At 42.0% G+C, this 12,813-nt stretch overlaps 1 protein-coding gene across 4 annotated transcripts in view; it reads right to left on the reverse strand.

Moving 5' to 3' along the window:
• mipol1 (mirror-image polydactyly 1) overlaps positions 1–12,813 on the reverse strand; it is a 92,181-nt gene that overhangs the window by 24,828 nt on the left and 54,540 nt on the right. For all 4 annotated transcript variants that reach the window (XM_041848091.2, XM_041848089.2, XM_041848088.2 and 1 more), the window contains 6 exons: positions 11,142–11,412; positions 10,164–10,302; positions 8,934–9,039; positions 7,017–7,146; positions 4,181–4,214; positions 3,567–3,737 (listed from right to left, as the gene is read on the reverse strand). In XM_041848091.2, the coding sequence (XP_041704025.1) occupies positions 3,567–3,737; positions 4,181–4,214; positions 7,017–7,146; positions 8,934–9,039; positions 10,164–10,302; positions 11,142–11,412 (851 nt within the window). The remainder of the gene's footprint in view (positions 1–3,566; positions 3,738–4,180; positions 4,215–7,016; positions 7,147–8,933; positions 9,040–10,163; positions 10,303–11,141; positions 11,413–12,813) is intronic.

Genomic DNA, 12,813 nt, shown 5'->3' on the forward strand with positions numbered 1-12,813 from the left:
CTTCAACAAAGTACTGAGTAAAGGGTCTGAATACTTATGTAAATGTGAGATATATATATATATATATATATATTTTTAAAAATAAATTAGCAACATTTTATAAAAACCTATTTTTGCTTTGTCATTATGGGGATTGTGTGTAGATTGATGAGGGGAAAAAACTATTTAATCAATTTTAGAATAAGGCTATAATGTAACAAAATGTGGAAAAAGTCAAGGGGTCTGAATACTTTCCGAAGGCACTGTATAACATGGCTAAGGGCTGTTCTTACGCACGACGCAACGCGGAGTACCTGGACACACCCCTTAGCCGTGGTATATTGGCCATATATCACAAACCCCCGAGGTGCCTGATCGCTATTACAAACTGGTTACCAACGTAATTAGAGCAGTAAAAATAAATGTTTTGTCATACCCATGGTATACAGTCTGATATACCACGCCTTTCAGACAATCAGCATTCAGGGCTCGAACCACCAGTTTATAATATCCACTAAAGTAACCATACTGCCAGGTACCTAACAGATTAATAACCTTTGTATTGTTGCATTCACTTTATAGAGAGAAAAGAAGAAGTGCGGGTATAGAATAGATGTATTCCTGTTCCTCCCTCCTCCCTACACTTATCCAGCTTTTCATATTCCAGCAGGCTGGTGGATGTAGCGGCCCTCTGGTAGTCGCAGTGGGCTAATCCCTTCGAGATGAAGAGTGGGATAGACAGAGCGGCAGGGGACGGAGAAATCCTTCAGGATAGAGTGTGGAGACCCGTCTCCGCCTCACAGGGATTAGGAACAGGCATTTGTAACATACTTTTAAAATTGCTCCAAAGAGGATTTTATTGCCCTCCACAAAAAGCAGGGGCAATATTTTTCCAGGAGATGTGAATGTGATGTTAGCCTGGGGTTTTGTGGAGATATGGTTGTAGTCTAGGGTTGAGCTCTGCTGGTTGCTCCCACTCAGCCTTGTGTTAAAGTCAGAGGCACTAAGAAGACTGGCGACATCTCCCTCATTGACAACCTGAAAACTTGACTCAACCTCAAATTCATTGACTGGCTTCTATGAACTTGAGTCGTTGCATTGGTCAGTTGATTACTAGATTTTAGTAATATAGCACATATGCTGTATATGTGTACAAATCTGGAGAATCAACACATTTTCAAATCAGATTTAGGCTCTCATATGTTGAAGAACTTGATTGCACCAGCTTGTATTTTGAACAAAGGGAAGTGACCCCAAAGTCCACATACAGTCTTTGATTTAGGCATTGTAAAAAAAAAGCCTCATAAAATGGCTTGGTGAACACCTGGGACAAGATAACTAAGAGAGGTGGATGAGAGGAGAGAAGAGACTGAACCAATGATGACAAATGAGCAGGAGAGGACACAAGTGTTCTTTTCATAGAAATAGAATGAGGCTGCCAGTCCACCAATTATGGCGTCATTGACTTGAATAGGGACGCCTGTCCTATTCATTCTAGTTCTGTGGTTCTTCTGTTACTGAGTCTCAGAACACAGTGAAACAATACTGAAACCATATTCTAATTATATGACTGAAACGTACGACAGTAGCTAAGTTGGACCAATACAGCTAACCTGGCATTACTAGAAAAGTTACTGTAAATAACCCTTTTATTACACATTTATACACCTCCCAGTGACAAAAATTGACCCATTAGAGATCCAGTTTAAAGTTTTAACGGAAACATCATCTCAAACAGTCCTATAAACCAATATGCCTTCTTCACAGAGAGTCTACAGCCATGTGAAACTAGACTAGCTCTAGACCAGTTGGAAGTGTTGCTCCGGAGTAGCGTGACCTCCATGAAGCTGAATCTGTTCAGTCTACGTATAGGGTTAGTCCCAAATGGCACCCTATTCCCTATATCATGGACTACTTTTGACCAGAGCCCTATGGGCCCTAGTCAAAAGTAGTGCACTATTTAGGAAAATAGGGCGCCATTTAGGACGCAGGCATATTGGAGTTGTGGAGGCCTTTCTTCTCCACACGTCTGATGCCTGCCTTTTAATGCCTCGGCGTCGGGCTGAACGGGACAGAGATCCATGCAGCTCACCCACAGAGAGGGAAGCAGAAAAGAAGCATCCCAATCATAAATATGCCTGGTAAATCCAGGCTACAGAGAAAAATGTCAAACTCCAGCTAGAAACAGTTGGTAGCTCTGTCTGCGACCACCCACCCAGATGAATGCATGACCGTATGACTCCCTGCACAGTAGTATCCTGCTGAAAACTCTGGGCTATGATTGACATTCTTACCACACCATCCTAGAGACGAGCGAGGCTCTGACATGGTGATTTCTGCTAGATTTTTGAAGGAAGTCCGGCTTTCAACTTACTCTTGAACACAATATAAATAGCTCTCTAAGGTGCAATTTCAAAATTGGGTAGTGCATCATCAGCTTTTCCTCTTGTCATGTCAGTCATTGCATACTTTAGAGAGCTATTTATAACTTGGCAGAAATGTCCAGATCAACTAGCCCATGTCAGCAAAAAAAAAAATTTGCTCATTTTTTGTTGTAATGTTTGAGTCACTCAAATAACACATGAACACACATAAGACATGGGAAAATGTGTCGAATTGCAGGAAATTAGCTTTAAAATCGCAAAATGTTCTCTGTAACCTGTGACAAAATGTGTAGAATTGCAGGACATATGCTTTAAACCTGCAACATTTTCTCTCAGCCAACAAGAGCGGTGTGAACAGTTTGTGTCATGAACAGTGCTTGTCCCTATAGAAATAGATGTGCCGCGTGAACGGGGGGTGTGTTCCCCAATGCCAGAAAGGGGGCCTGAGTGAAAAAGTTTGGAACCCCTGCCCTAAACAATAATTTTGGGATTTCTCTGGTGATTTGGTCAACAGTAATACTGTGGGGCTGTGACACGTTCCAATTTTATTAAGCCTTGTTTACTTGGTTTGCACATTGGCACAAGAAGGTGGCCTGTCTGCATAACTCTCCTCAAACAAACCCAGTTGTAAAACAGGACACTGAATAACTACATGAGAGGTCTAGTCTATATATAACCATCACAGATATCCAAGCAAATACCGATGTTGAGGTATAATATCTGGATGTCAATATTTGTCAGACTGCTTGTTTGTTTTAAAATCGTTGAAAATATTCACGGAAGATTGATGTATCAAATATTTGGAGGTTACACTACCATAACCTCAAATGCGAATCAAGTAGTTGGTTTTACTAAATCAAACAGATAACATCAGACAAAACCCCTGCGTGTGTGTCTGTTTGAGAGGGGGAAGAGATTGCTTGCCTCGTGTACATGTGAACTAGTTGGGTGAGCCGTGTTTGCCTATGTGTGTCAGTGTGTGTTGGCAAAATAGACTTCCAATCAAAGGGCCTTTTAAAATTGAGAAAATGGGAGGAGATGTCAATATTGTTGAAGATATCATCTTTTTGCAGTATTCAGAGGAGAGACAGTATAGTGGATTTTTTAAACATTGACACAATGAAAGGTAGACAGGTCTCTCTCCTCTATAACGACTGTGTTTGTAAGTGTGTGTAATTTGTGTGTAGTGTCGTTCAGACCCACCCTGGCCAGTGCTGTCTCTCTCTCCTCTATAACAGCGTTCATCTCCTCTGCTGTAATCTTCCTCCTCCTCTCCCGGGCCTTCTGCAGCCGGTCCACGATCACCACCCCGCTGCGCTCAATACCCAGCGCTGAATCTGCACTGTTCACCCTGTTCAGCAGCTCCTCAAGGTCCTAACACACACACACATACAACACGCAGGTGCAACACACACGACACACACACGTGTGTGTAACACACACACAGATAGCGTTCCTAATTCAACAACAACGACAACTGACCAATATGAAAAAAACACACAAAACAAACAAAAATAATAATAATATGCAGATGCTACAGGTGCAAAAAGATCAGTTCTCAGAAGTGGTGCATAGGTTTGTGCACATGTAGGATATATCTGAATTCATGTTAAAAATGTCAAACCTTCATAAGCCAATAATAACAATATATTTATTGTCAATATATTTTTTTAAGGAGATGTTAACATAACATCCTAAAATAACAATATCATAGCGCTGAAATGTGCTTAGCTGTCCTTTGTTTCCTGATACCTTTTTATTGAGGACATTCTGGTGAGAAAAATGAGCCCACATGAGCTCCTAAGGGGAGGTCTTACCGCATCACTTTCCTCAGGGTTAATATTCTCCAGGCTGAGAAGAGGGGGAAGAGAGAGAGAGAGAGAGACATAGAGAGAGAAAGGGGGAGAGAGGACAGAGAGAGAGGGGGAGAGAAAGAGGAGAGAGAGTTTCCTTTCCTTAGTGCGGCAAAATGAGATCACTTCCCAAATCTTCCTCACATCTAATTATTGCGTTCTGTTGGTTTTCAGAGTCGGTGATCAGAACAAAAGACACCCCCAACATATGAAAGGTGCCAGCAGACCCCAGCCATTATTCCCTCGTACATTCATGTTTACTGCTATATATGACTCCTGGGATCAATTGTTCATATGTGCTGAGATGAGGGGTTGAATCATTTGTAGGTTTGCAGTATTGAACACCTATACAGGGAAAATATTACTGTAATTACAGCAGTGTGTCAGGAGATTTATGGACCACCTCAAACACTCAGTAATTTTTTTTGCTAACAATCAAAAAGAAGAAAAACTCCAGCACACTGGTCTCAATCTACCTTCATCAGAATGTTTTTCTAGCTAACAACCAGAACTAAACCAGTGGGAAACAACAATAAAATTATATTGCTTGTTAAATGTTTTAGTTTTTTATAAATTGAGACTGAAGCGATTTACAAAAAAATTGTATTAATCAAAATACAATTCAACAAGAAAACTCATTTAGCATATCAATAACACCAGCTTTCCTCTGGCTTAAATCAGGACAGGAGATGGCTCTTTGCACCCCGTTTCAACATCTACCTGTCGAGGCACCTCTCCCTGTCTGCGTCCCAAATGGCACCCTATTCCCTTTATAGTGCACTACTTTTGAAAAAGGCCCATAGGAATTTGATAGTGGTAAAATTTAACCAGCCCCATCCCTCGGCTTTTCACTGAAACAGTGGCGGGGAGAACGCTTGCTGAGAACAGAATGCTGATTGCACCTTTAAAGTGCCAATGTGATTTCCCCCAGCAAGCCAATCAGTCGGTCCTCTCCTCTCTGGGAAAAAAACAAACATTATTCAGCTCATTTACAAAGGCATTATATGGATCACCTCCCATTATAAAGGTACATACTCAATCATACTGGGCCTGCCACTGACCTGCCAGGGAATATAAAGGTTTAGAACATGCTTTTCCATATTCCAGCTATAATGGGATTGTGCTTGGCTATCAATTACCTTTTCTTTCTAAGAGGAAGGCTGGGAGACGCCGCTGAAAAGCATGAAGAGATGAAATGGGATGTTTTTCTAATTAGATTGCCAGGCTATTTGGCATAATATTAGGCTAACTGAATGTGCTTCATGCCAACCAAGTCCAGCCAATTTAAATCATTTAAATAATTCAAATAAAAGGCAATATCAAATAAATGTGTTAGGAGATAAAAATGTGTTTGACAACTGTTTTATAGTAAACAATGCATTGGATATTTTTTTTAAACAACAACAATGGGTTTTGTGCAAATCCCAATAATTTTTTTCAAGTGGATCTCACACCAACCAGCATACCAAGGCTTATTGAAATATAGATTTGCTTCCGACAGAAAGTTATATATTCCCTTAAGTAGAAATGTAATTACTTCTAAACTGCACCAGCTAATAATGCCTGCCTGCCTACACCCTTTCCTAGTGGACAATGCAGCTTTAATTGGAAAGGTCCTGCTACCTAAGTACAGACGAACAACCACCTAAACAAAAAAAATATCACATTAATTAGCCCTCTTCAGACAGGCTGGTAAAGATCTGCTGGTCTGAAGGACTTGATTGATTTCCTATACAGTGCAACTCTTGACTGACAACCTCGCACGGAGGGCGAGGGGACTCTTATGAAATGTCACACCCCTCCGATATATTTCCAAACCAGTCGATATTGCATCCCCCCTCCCCCATTCCATTCATTCACCTTGTCGACCAGCCTGAAGCACAACGCGGAGTTCGTCTAAGCAACGGCAAGTAAACAAACTGACCCATTATAGCGGTCAGTAAATCCTCCGTCCCCACTTCCATAGGAAGAAGAAGAAAATGGGGGAGTGAGGAAATAACAAAGAGTTTAGCAGAGAGAGAGAGAGAGAGAGAGAGAGAGAGAGAGAGAGAGAGAGAGAGAGAGAGAGACAGAGAGAGACAGAGAGAGACAGAGAGAGACAGAGAGAGACAGAGAGAGACAGAGAGAGAGAGAGAGAGAGAGAGAGAGAGAGAGAAAATCGAATGCTTTTCACTATTATCTCATTGACCGCCTTCTCCAATTTATTTCCCAACTTCTCTCTGTACTGCTGGTGTTGTGAAGGACAGAGGAGGGAGGGAGACAGGTGTCTTAGCTGATCAGAGTGGCCCTGTGTGGTAGGGTTGGGGGTCAACAACACCATTTCCCATTGATTCATTTCAGGAAATCAAAATTCAAATGTTCCTTGAAATGTAAGTTACACTCTGAATTGACTGAATTAAAATGGATTCCGACAGAGAAGATGAGGGAGAGGTGAGTTAGTTAAGCAGAATGGGTCTATGTGCCAGGGTTGAGAAAATTAGGAAACTTGGAAATTGAATTTCAGTTTATATCCTGAATTGTCATGGAATGGACCCCAACCCTGCTCTGTGGTGTGTTGTTGTTTACTATGTTGTGGTGTGTTGTTGTTTACTATGTTGTGGTGTGTTGTTGTTTACTATGTTGTGGTGTGTTGTTGTTTACTATGTTGTGGTGTGTTGTTGTTTACTATGTTGTGGTGTGTTGTTGTTCACTATGTTGTGGTGTGTTGTTGTTTACTATGTTGTGGTGTGTTGTTGTTTACTATGTTGTGATGTGTTGTTGTTTACTATGTTGTGGTGTGTTGCGGTGCTTTAGCACATACTCAGCCACCGCCTGCTGCAGGTGCTTGGCCCTGAGCAGGGCCTCGTCCCTCTCCTCGTTTGCCAGACGAAGCCGGGCCATCACTGCCTGGTCCCTATCCTTCTGAGCCTGGTAGATCTCCTCCACTAGGGCTGAAGGAGAGAGACAGAGAGACAGAGAAAGAGAGAGAGAGAGAGGGGACAGAGAGAAAGAGACAGGAATATTAATGGAAATAGAAAAAATAAAGAAATTGTAAAAGAGAGAGAGGGAAAGAGAAAGAGAGATAGATATAAAGAGAGAGGAAGCATTGTTCTTAGTTTCTGACCATCATTTACTGCTCAATAACAATGATAAGCTCCCTGTGGAAGGAGGTTATTGCCACTGAAACACTGTGGCACTGGTATTAACTCCAGTCAAACTCATTTGGTGGGGAAGTGAACTGGTGCAGGTCTCCACAGAGGTTGGACATATAGTTGCCCCAAGCAATAAAGACAACGTGATACTGTACCTCAGAGACAGGCAGTTGGTGTACATTTTGTCACAACATTAGCAAGTACTCATCATCTCACAATGGTTAAGAGATTGGCCGGTCCTTAACCCTAACTCAAGACATTGGATTTGATAAACAAGGTTGAACAAACCTTTTCGAGCCAAAAACATTGTGTTCTTCTAATGTCTGAAAACTGGACATGTTTTAGTGAGAGTGAGCTGTGAAATTATTTGTCTAATGTGTTGCCAAATTGAGTTTGAGTTATGATGACCACATACTGAGTTAGACAAAAAGAAAAATAGTCCATCCATGAGTGCTTTTATGATTACTTTTATGTAATTCTGTCTGTCCCACTCATGGAGGGAAAACTTTTCTTATTGATACAGACTCTGTAGCCTGGCAGGGAGAGATTTCCCTTCAGCTTACACCTGACCCGGGATCCGAAATTCTGTATGCCGGCTGCCTTAAAACCAGCAGATTTTGGGATTACCACTGTCTTCAGATCCCTTTGTTAATCCCACTACGAAAGAGCCCCTGAGATCCATCAACAGCTAATTCCTCTACTCTCTAAGAGATGGCTTAATGATAAACAGTGAGCCTCGCTGTAAGCCATTACAAAGTTCAGTAAGAAAATCAATATAGCATTTTAGCTGGAATTTGCTCATTAAACATCGCCTCCCTGAGCCATGCAAATCATATTCATACGAGGACGGCAAATAGGCTACACGACACGCACTTTAAATTTATTAAACGTACAATTGGAGCTGCTAATTGTGCAGCTCGATATACTGTATTTTCTTTAATTATTAGGTGGGTTGAGAGGGCTCTCACCTAAAAAGAAAAGCTATAGTAAAGAAAATAAGTGATTTGCTCAGCTAAATTCAAATATTTGTTCAGTGAAGGTTGGGAGCGGTTAAATTACATTAACAAATACGATCAGTAAGTTACTATTCGTTTTGATACTCAAGTTGCATGTAAAACAAATTGATAATTGTTTGCCACACTTGACATCTCAGTTTTTTTATACCAAAGTTCATCAGGGATAAAATGTCTGAGGATAACTACATTCTAGCTTCATCTTGTAGACATTGCTTGCCTTTAGACCATCTTGAAAATCCTATGTGGTATCACTTTACATTATAGCACAGAAAAATTATAACTGGTCAGATAATAGGCTTTATTTGAGATGTTATTATCCTCACTGTATTGTACTGTCTGTACTGTACTGTCTGACCCATCCTACCTCCAGCCTTCTCACAGGCCCAGGGTTTGTCCTCTCTCCCCTCCATACTTTACCTCCAGCCTTCTCACAGGCCCAGGGTTTGTCCTCTCTCCCCTCCATCCTACCTCCAGCCTTCTCACAGGCCCAGGGTTTGTCCTCTCTCCCCTCCATCCTACCTCCAGCCTTCTCACAGGCCCAGGGTTTGTCCTCTCTCCCCTCCATCCTACCTCCAGCCTTCTCACAGGCCTGGGCATCCAGTTGAGTCTCCATCAGCTCAGCGTCCACCAGCCTGCTCTCTAACTCCTTCTCCCTCATGGCCAACTTGTCCTGGAGCTGCCGGAGGGCACAGAAACAGACAGACTTCAAAGTTGGCAGGGTCATTGAATTGAAAAATCAGAAAAATGTCCTGTCACTTTCTATGACAATTTTTGCATTCATGAATTGGATTAATGACTTGAAAATGGAATTGACCCCAACCAATACTGAGCTGCAGAGCCCGTCAGTACGTGTCCAGACATATTCGCTAAGTTGCTTCACTCACAGACAGTAGCAAAAACCTCATGCAAAACACTAGATAGACACCTGACTCCATCCTGCAGTTTGACGACATACTAAATAACTGTTGTAGTTTCCCGGGTGGTGACAACCATCCATTTAACAAACAGAATATATATATATATATATATATATATATATATGATCACTCAGGCATTCTGTAACAAAATATACAATGGAGCCTCTACATCACATTATTTCAGACGCCAATAAAAGAGAAGCACTGCTATTGAACTCCTATAAATCTTGTCGGGGAGTGATATTTTACAAGACCTAGTGATAGATTTAACCTCCTGTCTTAAATATTTTGCTCCGAGTTGGTGTTTTTCCCCCCCGCACTTTGAAAACATGCCTCAGTTGAGTCCTCGGAGTCGGCTCTCACGGCCCTGCCAGCAAAAACAGACTCTTGGGAACTGTTCCTGACTTTCTGTCAGGAGTCACAGCTACTTGCAAACCAGAGGCATCAATTATAGCTGTTTCAGAGGGCCTCTCTGTGGCTACAGCCGCTCTAACAGGCGCTCAGTTGCAAGGGGACAGCCTGTGCACAGAGGGACACTACTGGGCATGCTCCAGACCAAACACAGGAACAGGACAGGACAGCATAACCAGCTAGTCATATGCTTTGGACGTGGACACGGTGGCGGGTAACGTTTGTGGACAGACAAGAGAGGTGGACACTCAATAGTTGGCAGTTGTGACAGACACAATACAAGAATCTATTTAAAGAATAGGAAGAGAACAACTTAAGACAAAGGACATTTGATTCACAAACAGATATTGCTCACAGTCAAAAACATAGCCTATATTGCAAACAGTGAAAGAAATCAGGAACCACAAATGCCCTGTATTTTAGCTAGGACCTGTATCTAGCTGGGCAAGATTCCTTTAACATTTCTACCTACCTTCTTATTGAGATCTCTGAGTGAATCCAGCTCCTTCAGCAGGAAGGCAATATTCTTCTCTTTGTCCAGGACGAGGCTTTGCTTTTTGGAGTCAAAGGAACTGCTGCTAACTTGAGTGTTTCCTTGGTCCTCTTGCATACTGCATTATGAGAGAAAAATATTTTGATTAGAGAGAGAGAGAGCAACAATATTACAACTTGAGAGCGAACGGCAACACAAATTAGTTATAGCCTTGTCTCCTACGAAACAGACGCAATTATCAAATACGCAAGGGATGCACTCTGCAGGCATATTACAGTGTCTATTTACTCTGTTATATTAGGCAAATCATCCAGTTGACCTTTAAGGTAATATTAAGGTATTACGGCAGTGTATTGCCATGTAGCCTACTTCCCTCTTGTAGTGAGGAATATGATTCCCCGCAGCAATGCCTCACATTATAGCCTATCTATCCATCCATCCATCCATCCATCCATCCATCCATCCATCCATCTATCTACACCTTCAGATCAGATGCCAAATCATGTGACCTTTGATTGAATATCTTTACAAGAGGACAAATATACAGTATCACATCTTTTGTTGTAGAAATACAGGTTCAGGGCACTCAAAAACAGCTGTTAATTTAATATTTTGACAAAGGACAAAAATACAGTGGTGGGCATACCTAGGTTTAGGTCCCTCAGAAACACTTCTTGTTACCAGACAGACCACACACACACACACAAGGCCACAAAGAGGCTACATTAAAATGACTGGAGTGATGCTTTATTACATCATATTTATGTGGCAATATTGCCAAGTGCTATAGTGGGTACAGATACTCCTCCACAGGTACATGTATGTGTTTCTGGTTCAAGTTTTTATGGGATCTGTGCATGTAACTTTTTTTTGCGAAAATCACCTATTGACACCAAAATATGATTGACGTACTTCTGAGTTAAGCTTTAGTTACGATTGGGCTCTAAGACAGCTCACCTTGATTGGAGAGCTTGGCTGGAGTCAGGAGGGATGATGTGTCTTCTGTAGACTGGAGGACTGCTGTTCGACCCCTGGATGTGACCCTTTGACCTGTAGCCGTCCTGGGTGAATGGGCTCCGGCTGGAGGCCCTCTCCTCCTCCATCCTCCTGCCTGCGTCTGGACCCCTGTGGTGGGCCTGGGGTGAGGGAGATCTCCTGTGGTGGGCCTGGGGTGAGGGAGATCTGGATGTCCGACTCTCTTCCTCTACGGATCTTAAATACTGAGGGACTAAAGATACCGAGATTACAGTTAGAATGCATTAAGCTTAATAGGGAACAAATGCTAAAAACACAAGAAATATTTGGTAAATGTTTTGTTCAATATCCTTTGCAAGTTGTGGGAAAATGGTTACACATCGATCACTGTGCAAAATACGGTAAAATGTGGTAAGAAAATAAACGGACATTAGTGGCGTGTGAATAGAACAAAAAAAATCTAAGTGCATCCTCAACACCAACCATGACAATATTGTTCCACTTAAAGACCCAGTGAATTATGAGCTGGTGGAATGGGCTATTTTCTATAATTTTGGGGAGGGGTGGGGGGGCTTCTTGAGGAAACATGGGAATGCAGAGAGGATGGGTGACTGGTGCTGGCAGGGAACTACATGGTGCTCTGTAAATGTTTCTGTTGAGAGCTGAGCCAGAGAGAGAGAGAAAGAGGGAGAAGAGAGAGAGAGAGAAGAGGGAGCGAAAGGGTGGCAGCTAGCCTAGCGGTTAGAGCATTCCCTTTCCCTGAGCCGACTAGGTGACAAATCTGCCGAGGTGCCCTTGAGCAAGGGACTTAACCCTAATTACTCCTGTAAATCGCTCTGGATAAGAGTGTCTGCTAAATGACTAAAGTAACGATCCATGCTTTCAAGTCAAATTCTAATGCCCAAGCCTGATAGAAAATAAGCTAAAATGCTTTAAAGAAAATCATATTCAAAAAGGTCAATTTATGATTGTCAGCTTTGCATAATGTCAAAGAAACCTCTTTAAAGTAATGATGTGCAGTTAGCGAACGATTTGTTCTTTTTGAACGACTCCTCCTGCTCAGTGGCTTCAGAGACGTTCTCTGACCACCAAGTGTCTGTCAAATGCGCGCAGGAAAATAGATCATGAGCATAGAGAAGAAAAATACATTTTTAGAACTGATAATTGATCGGGCATGGTGCAAGAGTGAATGCAATTAATTGATTCTTGAATGTTATGATGGACACAGCTTTGTAGAACCATAACATACACAGCCTCTGCTCAACAACGTCGAACTCGAGAACGAATCGTTGGGGGCCTGCAGTTCGCAAACGACATTGCACTGCTTATCACCCTCACTGCAGTTAAGCAATGCATTCCGCCAAGAGTCGTTCACAATCCAATTCGGTTGCGGCCACAACTAGACCTGTTTCAAATGTACCAAGACAATCTTATTTGCATGCTTAGCAATCAACAAATGTACATTGTTTAAAGCATGTTTTTACAAATCTCAGTCACAAATGACAGCTCCAATAAGCCCCTTATGGTGAACGACTTGTGAACAAGAGGCTTGTAGAATCATGACTCTTTCGAGTTTTCAGTTCATTGTTTGCCGGTAGGGGGTCCTGCGTGCTCTGGGCATGACTGACTCAAATGAACGAAATGAGTCGAAAGA

Source organism: Coregonus clupeaformis, chromosome 25, assembly GCF_020615455.1.
Source record: "Coregonus clupeaformis isolate EN_2021a chromosome 25, ASM2061545v1, whole genome shotgun sequence".
Lineage (NCBI taxonomy): Eukaryota > Metazoa > Chordata > Actinopteri > Salmoniformes > Salmonidae > Coregonus > Coregonus clupeaformis.